Source organism: Lolium rigidum, chromosome 4 (assembly GCF_022539505.1).
Source record: "Lolium rigidum isolate FL_2022 chromosome 4, APGP_CSIRO_Lrig_0.1, whole genome shotgun sequence".
Taxonomy (NCBI): domain Eukaryota; kingdom Viridiplantae; phylum Streptophyta; class Magnoliopsida; order Poales; family Poaceae; genus Lolium; species Lolium rigidum.
Window position 1 is genome coordinate 94,896,123 of NC_061511.1, and position 8,115 is coordinate 94,904,237.

Below are 8,115 nucleotides of genomic sequence, written 5' to 3' on the forward strand. Positions count from 1 at the left end.
TGAATTGACAACTCCGCTGTTAAGGCTTCCAAGTATTCTTTGTCTCCCCTTGTGTCGAATCAATAAATTGGGTAATACTTCCCTCGAAGACTGTTGCGATCCCCTATACTTGTGGGTCATCAATCATCTAGGTAAATTCACTTAGTTGCATGTCTAGAAAATTATCTTTGTGTCAAGCCTAAATTGAAAAAGAACTAAAAATTGAGCAGCATCTAATCACCCTACCTCTAGGTGCGGCATACGATCGCGCCTTCTCCAATAAAGTCTCTCCAGCTCCAGCCCCATGTCGGTGGTGACATCGAGAAGCTTGTGGGAGTGGTGTGGTTCTCGAAGACCTCTTATTATTGGGGGGATCTTCGGGTCGTCATTGAGTTTCATCGGCGGTTATTCCTTTTTCCTTGTCTCTAGGACGGATGCAATCTTCTTGACCCGTTCAATGATTTTCCGTCAGCATCCAACAACGTCAGACCGGCTCAGGGAGGAGGTTGAAGACGAAGGGTATCTCAAAAAATTTGTTGTAATTTTTCTTTTTGTTGAGGTGCTTTGTACTTCGATTTCTCTCTTAATACCAATGTCCTTTTTCGCAAAAAAATCAATAGTGAATCTAGCTTTTGATTGTTTTTCCTATGCTTATAAATTATGGAAAAATGTGAAAATTGCACATTAGTGTCATAGTAACTTTGAGATGAGAATTTCCAACAGGAGCATCTCTTTTCACCAATAGAAGCATCTAGAACGAAGAAAATCCAAATAAGGCCGAGAAGCCACAGGCTGGTTCCCAGAGTCTCCTCCCCACAAGAAAACCCTATAAAACCCTCCTCCCCCCTTCCTTATCCTCCCCCGTCCTCTCCTCTCGCCATTCTTCCCAATCCAGCAAAACCCAAGCGAATCCCGCAAATCTTCTAGGGTTTCCCAATCTCTGCTGCTATCAGCCATGTCGACCACGACCTTCCCCACCTCGACCCCCTTCTTCGTCCACCACGGCAGCCGGCGCCCCTCCGTCAACGTCCGGACGGCGGCGGCTGTGTACGGGCGCGGGGGCCGGCGGTGGCGGCCACTGCGGGTCACCTGCGAGAAGGTGGTCGGGATCGACCTCGGGACCACCAACTCCGCCGTTGCGGCGATGGAGGGCGGCAAGCCCACCATCGTCACCAACGCCGAGGGGGCGCGGACCACGCCGTCGGTCGTGGCCTACACCAAGGCCGGGGACCGGCTGGTGGGGCAAATCGCCAAGAGGCAGGCGGTGGTCAACCCAGAGAACACCTTCTTCTCCGTCAAGCGGTTCATCGGCCGGAAGATGAACGAGGTCGCGGAGGAGTCAAAGCAGGTGTCCTACCGCATCGTTAGGGACGACAACGGCAACGTCAAGCTCGATTGTCCAGCTATCGGCAAGCAGTTCGCTGCCGAGGAGATCTCTGCGCAGGTATAGAGCCAATACCGATTCCTTTTAACTCAGATAAGATAAGATGTCATTGCTTTTTCTTATGTTAGTGATATGTTCCTATTCATCGACTTTTAGGTGTAGAAATTGAGAATTATTGTCTTCAATTGGAACTTAATGTAACTTTATATCAAGGAACTACGGTTGAGTTAAATCTTACTACTACATGCTTACTTGTTATGTTCCTAACGGAGTGTCAAGCTGTGTGCTACTACATTATTCAACACTGTAGTACTTCGAAAGAAAAAAGAATTAACAGCGTTAGTCCTGGAATGGAATAGTATCTCAACTTTTGGTCAAAGCTCGTGTTTCAACTACCAACAGTCAGTTGTTTTCGTCAGCACAACGTCCCCCCTTTTTGAAATCCAAGTCTAATTTTGATACTCTAGGTCCGTGCTTTGACCAACAGTTTACCTAATATTATGTGGGTTATGTTGCATAAATTTTACAGCAACTGGGCTTATTGTAGTCCGTTAGGATTGTCATCTCTAATTAACAAAATATTGTATGTGAAATTTAAGTAAAAGTTTGAGATATTAAGAGTCAAATTACACATTACATTCAAAACACGGAGGGCCTATTTGCTATTTTTGTTGCATCTAGCTGTCACACAACATTATTATAAACAATCAGTCAATCAGCATTGAAAACACGGGTGCAACAAAAATTAACAAGCGACAACGTTAGTATTGGAAGTGAATATCTCAACTTTTGGTCACTGGTCAGTCGTTCTCGTCAACATAACACTCCCCCTTTTGAAATTCAAGGTTAATTTTGACAGTCTAGATCTGTGCTTTGACCAACAATTGATCTAATATTATGTGGGTTATGTTACATAAATTTTACTGCAACTGCTTGTTCTAGAAAGTGCTTTGTTAGTATTGCCATCTGTAATTAACAAAATGTTGTACTCCCTCCGTCCCATGAAACATGCCTTAAATTTGTCTAAATATGGATGTATCTAGACACTATTTATTGTCTTGATACATCCAAATTTAGACAAATCCGAAACAAGTTTCATGGGGATATGTGAAATTTTAAGTACAAGTTTTGACTTTGGAGAGGCAATGCACTTCATATTCTGAAACTGAGGGAGTGTTTGCTAATTTCGTTACATCTAGTTGTCAGAGAACATTATTGTAAACAATCAGTCAATAGAGAACACGAGTACAACAAAAATAATATGTGGCTAGTGATGTGGGTGCTTGTCATGGTTTTGAAGGCGTCTTAGAGCGGTTAGGGGATGCTCTGACGCCTAAGCGATGCCTAGGTGGGCGCTTTGGATGCCTAGGCGCCTAAAGCGGTCGATTTTCCAAGGCGATGGGCGGGCGCCTTGACGCCTAAGCGTCACCTAGGCGACGCCTTAGGGACGCCTTTAAAACCATGGTGCTTGTTAGCTTAAATTGTTTTAAAAAGATGAATAAAACTTTATGTTCTGAACTTCGGTTCACTTCCCATGTGCTAACCTTGCTGTCAAGTTATGTTTGTGCCGCAAGCTGTTTCTAAACGTCACTTATTATCCAGGTTTTGAGAAAGCTGGTTGATGATGCGTCAAAGTTTTTAAATGACAAAGTCACCAAGGCTGTGATCACTGTCCCTGCTTACTTCAACGACTCGCAGAGGACAGCTACAAAAGATGCTGGCCGCATTGCTGGGTTGGATGTTCTCCGTATCATAAATGAGCCTACTGCAGCGTCGTTAGCGTATGGTTTTGAAAAAAAGAACAATGAGACAATTCTGGTTTTTGATCTCGGAGGAGGCACCTTTGATGTTTCAGGTATATATTTTGAATTTTGAGATCTTTATTTATACTCTTTTATAAGGGAAATTGATGCTCAGTAACTGCTGCAATCTGCAGTAGTTTCAACACTTATGTCTGTGCATTAATAAAAGAGTGCAGAATAGCTACCATCACTAAAAGTACAGTACTGTGGAGATATGGGTAATTCATCAAATTTTATTTTTGATGTATTTGGTGTTATCTCAGTTCACTGAAACATATCCTGATACATTGGTCATAGAACTTGTATCATTGCCCTAGGAATCTATATTAGCACAAGGTAGAACATTTTGGTGTTCGATCAATAGTGAGTTCTTAAACAGTTCTGTCTTATAGATATACTCTAGGCACTCATAAAGTACTACACAACATTAAGGCCATACTAGGCCAGTAGAAACATGTTCTGTTGTTATTTCTGTACGTTGAATTGCCTGTTTGACCATATCTCAGTTCCTCAGTTCTTTATTACATCTCCTGTTATGCTTTCAGTTCTTGAGGTTGGTGATGGTGTTTTTGAGGTGCTGTCTACTTCTGGTGACACCCATCTTGGGGGCGATGACTTTGACAAGGTATTTCTTGATATGGCCATCTGTCTCGTGCCAGCATTATTGATTCCAAAGTCGTTCAGTCTGCCTCATCTTATTTGCTAGTATTTGTTTGGCTTAGAACTTGTGTCCAATTTGTATTATGTAATTGCATGTGTAGTCATGATGCAAAGGGGATGTGCAATGCAGTCAGTTACTACTCCCTCTGTCCATAATTCTTGTCGTGGATTTGGATGCATTTATCCTCAAAATATGTCTACATACAGCTAAATTTGCGACAAGAATTATGGAACGGAGGGAGTATTTGTGTTGATATGACTTAAGTTGTACACTTCACTGTTTAGAGTGATTTTGTATTTATTCAGTTTGATAGTCAATGCATATGATTTTTGTTGTTGCCTGTTCTAGTCTTTTGGACAGGCAGGAGAACAATGAGTTAATAGCATGTTAGGTTCTCAGTATCTTTTGATTTTCGTTGGATCCCTGGTTCTAGGCAATCAACAACACATCTGTGCCCGTTCTCTAGTGAGCTCATGCATCCCTTCAGTTCTTAGAACGTATATGTATTCGTTTTGGTCAAATAGATGAATAAAGCTCCACCTCTTGCGTTGCATAATAATCTTACCCCTTTTGTGCTTCACTACTCATGGTCTCTGTTAGCAAGAATGTTCAGCATCTTTATGATTCTGCATGCTGTATATTCTCACAAATCATTTCTGTTGCCAGAGAATTGTTGATTGGTTGGCTGGGAACTTCAAAAACGATGAGGGTATTGAGCTGCTGAAAGACAAGCAAGCTCTTCAGCGACTTACAGAAGCAGCTGAGAAGGCAAAAATGGAGTTATCATCATTGACCCAAACAAATATTAGGTTGGTTTGCTCTGCCTCTCTATTTGGTTCTAATACTGTGTTTTTTGCATCTTTGTTCCTCACCTATTCTTGGTTTTTTTCAGCTTACCTTTCATAACAGCTACTGCTGATGGGCCCAAGCACATTGAGACAACAATTACCAGGGGCAAATTTGAGGAGCTATGCTCAGATCTTCTTGACAGGTATGGTATCATGCCTCATGTTAGTGCATTGATGGAAGCATACATTTATTCCTGGTTTCTTTTTTCAAATGCATCTAGCAACTACTCTGAATAGCGGGTGAGTGTCATAGCTGGATTTTGTTAAGCCAAAACTTAACTTTTTTTTAATTTTACAATCGTCTTTTAGGCTGAGGACACCTGTTGACAACTCTCTTAGAGATGCGAAGCTGTCACTTAAAGAAATAGATGAGGTGATTCTTGTGGGTGGTTCCACCAGAATTCCAGCTGTTCAGGAGCTTGTGAAGAAAATGACTGGAAAGGACCCGAATGTGACAGTCAACCCTGATGAGGTTGTTGCCCTTGGAGCAGCTGTGCAGGTCAGTTCATGAGAATTATTTCTTCAAAGTTAGCTAACTTACTTCATAAAAATAGTGAGCAGATAATACTCTGTCTTAAATTTGAGCCGAATATATGGGCCTAGACACAGAAATCATAGTGAAAATACCTGAAGGAACTTATATGTATGGCCTAGTAGATAGTGCTGCTATTTTGTGGCAAGTGGCTAGCATCAGCACTGGGGACAATCAGTGCTCTCTTATATATATATTCTAAAATAGCACATACTAGATTACTTCGATAATGACTATATCTGACAAACAAAATGACAACAGGCAGGAGTATTGTCGGGCGATGTGAGCGATATTGTGCTTCTCGATGTCACGCCACTGTCTATAGGTTTGGAGACACTGGGTGGGGTGATGACCAAGATTATCCCAAGGAACACAACGCTGCCCACCTCGAAGTCAGAGGTCTTCTCGACTGCTGCTGATGGACAGACAAGTGTGGAGATTAATGTTCTCCAAGGAGAAAGAGAGTTTGTCAGGGACAACAAATCTCTTGGTAGCTTCCGGCTTGATGGAATTCCTCCTGCTCCACGGGGTGTTCCACAAATTGAAGTCAAGTTTGATATTGATGCCAACGGTATCCTGTCTGTTGCTGCTGTGGACAAAGGCACTGGAAAGAAGCAGGACATCACTATCACCGGAGCCAGCACATTGCCGAAGGATGAGGTATGCAGTATATGCATTGATGAAGCACTCAGATTATCAAGTTTACTTTTCTCAGTTTTTATAGCATTGAACACTTTTAATCCTTTGGACTAACATGACATCAATGAACAACTATTCAGGTAGAGAAGATGGTTGAAGAAGCTGAGAAGTTCGCCTCGGAGGACAAAGAGAAGAGAGACGCAATCGACACCAAGAACCAGGCAGAGTCTGTCATCTACCAGACTGAGAAACAACTGAAGGAGCTCGGCGACAAGGTCCCAGCTGATGTCAAGGGGAAGGTGGAGGGGAAACTTAAGGAACTCCAGGACGCAGTTGCTGGTGGATCAACCCAGACCATAAAGGATGCACTGGCTGCACTGAACCAAGAAGTGATGCAGCTTGGCCAGTCCCTTTACCAGCAGCAGGGCGCCCCCGGAGCAGGCCCTACTCCTGGAGCTGATGGCGCTGCTGATTCTGCAGCTTCATCTGAGAAGCCAGGAGATGATGGTGACGTTATAGATGCTGATTTTACCGACAGCAAATGAATAGAACAGTAGGCAGGTCGGAACATCTCTCAAGACTATGAGAATTTGTTCCACATGTTTGCGTAGGATTTGGGGTGTAACTTTTTGTTAGATTGTCACCTTGTTTCCTATCGGGCCGTTGGTGGAGTTTTTGGTGGTGGTTGAGTTGAGCTTGGGAGAGTTCGGTTTTCACTTCAAATAGGTACTGTAGATGGCTTTGCTTACATATATAAAAGCGTCTGGGAATTTTCTCCATTTTTCTGCTTTAGCATACGGCAGTCTACCCTCCGGATTGTTCCTCTGCTCCCAAACTGGCTGCACTATTATTTAATTGTCAGTTCTTTGCAGCAGCTTTCACTATGTTCTACTGTTGTCAGTTCTTATCTCTGGGAGGAAATTGCAGCAGCTTTCACTACTGCACATGTTGCACAAACGACGACCACTTAAATAGACTTTCAATTTCCACTAGGTGGTCTGTTTCGATTTTCACCCAGTTAGGTTATCTAATCAAATATTATTTTTCGGGTTTAAAACTGAGAGCTTTATTCAGCTATAACAATTTCAGCGCCATCAGCCTGAAGGCTATGAAGTCTGGGGTTACATCGATCCATCTGTTCATCACCGTCAAAGTGCAAGCAAAAGCATGTCTAACAGCCCCGTATAACCCACCCACCCACCCCGTAAAATTCCGGCGGGATACGGGGCATGCGCGATATGGGCTGTCTAGCAGGTCCCGTATTCGGACCAGTCCGTTTCGGCGGAATATGGGCCTCAGGAAATCGGCCCCGTTGCCCCCTACTTATACTGGGCGCAGGTGCGAGTGAGGGGTTAACCCCTCACTCACAACTCTAGCTCCGCTGTGCGCCGCTGCCTCCGTAGTTAGCTCCGGCGAGCAATTCCTCACTCCCCCGCGCCGCATTCCACCCCAGCTCCGGCATGGACGCCCGCCGCCGCAGTACCGCCTCGCCGGCGAGTGGATCGAAGCGATCCCGCTCGCCGGACACCGTTGAGGAGGCGTGGCGGCGCCAGTGCAAGAGATCCGCCGCCGGGAGCCGCCGTGCGGCGTGCCGGTACGCCGGCGCGTTGTACGTGCCGGATTCGCTCCGGGAGTTCGCCGCGGGTGGGCGGTCGTACCGACAAGACCCGCCGCTCAAGCCGATGAGCGGCAGAGCCTTCGAGAAGTGGCTCGCCGACTGGGAGCGTGACCGCGCGTCGAAGGCGGCATGGGCGGCGACCATCGGCAGCACCAGCGGCGGAGGAAGCGGAGGAGATCCGCGAGCCGGCGAGGAGGAAGCGGAGGCGGCAGAGGAGGAGGCGGCCTTCCGGCGTTCGGTGGCCGAATCCGAGAAGGATGCCGCCGAGAAGGCTCGGGCGGAGGCAGAGGAGGAGGCGGCGGCCATCGCCGCCGTCCGGGAGTTCGAGGCGGCGGAGGCGCAAGAGGAGGCGGCCTCCATCGCGTTCATCCCATTCGTCATCCTTGACGAATAGATGTAGGATAGATGTAGGTATGATCGCAGTATATGTATGATCCGTAGTATGATCAGTGAATGAACTTCCTGGGGTTTTAATTTTTGAAAATACGGGGCGAAATACGGGGTCTGCTAGACGGAATGGCTCTTCCGTTAGCAATTTTTCGATACGGGGCGAAATGCGAGCGTTATACGGGGCATAGGAATACGGGGCCTGTTAGACATGCTCTTAGCACAAACATGGGTCGAATGCTAACTTTGCAAAATATGTGCATTT

General features: G+C 45.4%; 1 protein-coding gene across 1 annotated transcript; it reads left to right on the forward strand.

Moving 5' to 3' along the window:
* Positions 1-851: 851 nt before the first annotated feature.
* LOC124649751 (heat shock 70 kDa protein 6, chloroplastic-like) lies at positions 852-6,716 on the forward strand. Its single transcript, XM_047189336.1, has 8 exons — positions 852-1,423; positions 2,966-3,218; positions 3,711-3,790; positions 4,493-4,635; positions 4,719-4,817; positions 4,984-5,173; positions 5,468-5,866; positions 5,986-6,716. Exons 1-8 carry the CDS (start codon positions 935-937, stop codon positions 6,388-6,390), a joined length of 2,058 nt encoding a protein of 685 aa, XP_047045292.1. The 5' UTR covers positions 852-934; the 3' UTR covers positions 6,391-6,716.
* Positions 6,717-8,115: the final 1,399 nt, after the last annotated feature.

Bases quoted from the DNA above. Each gene is read 5' to 3' on its own strand.
- LOC124649751 (XM_047189336.1), top strand. From the start codon at position 935: ATGTCGACCACGACCTTCCCCACCTCGACCCCCTTCTTCGTCCACCAC. The intron at 1,424-2,965 runs GTATAGAGCCAA...CTTATTATCCAG, and splicing joins CCGAGGAGATCTCTGCGCAG to GTTTTGAGAAAGCTGGTTGA. The intron at 5,174-5,467 runs GTCAGTTCATGA...AAATGACAACAG, and splicing joins CCCTTGGAGCAGCTGTGCAG to GCAGGAGTATTGTCGGGCGA.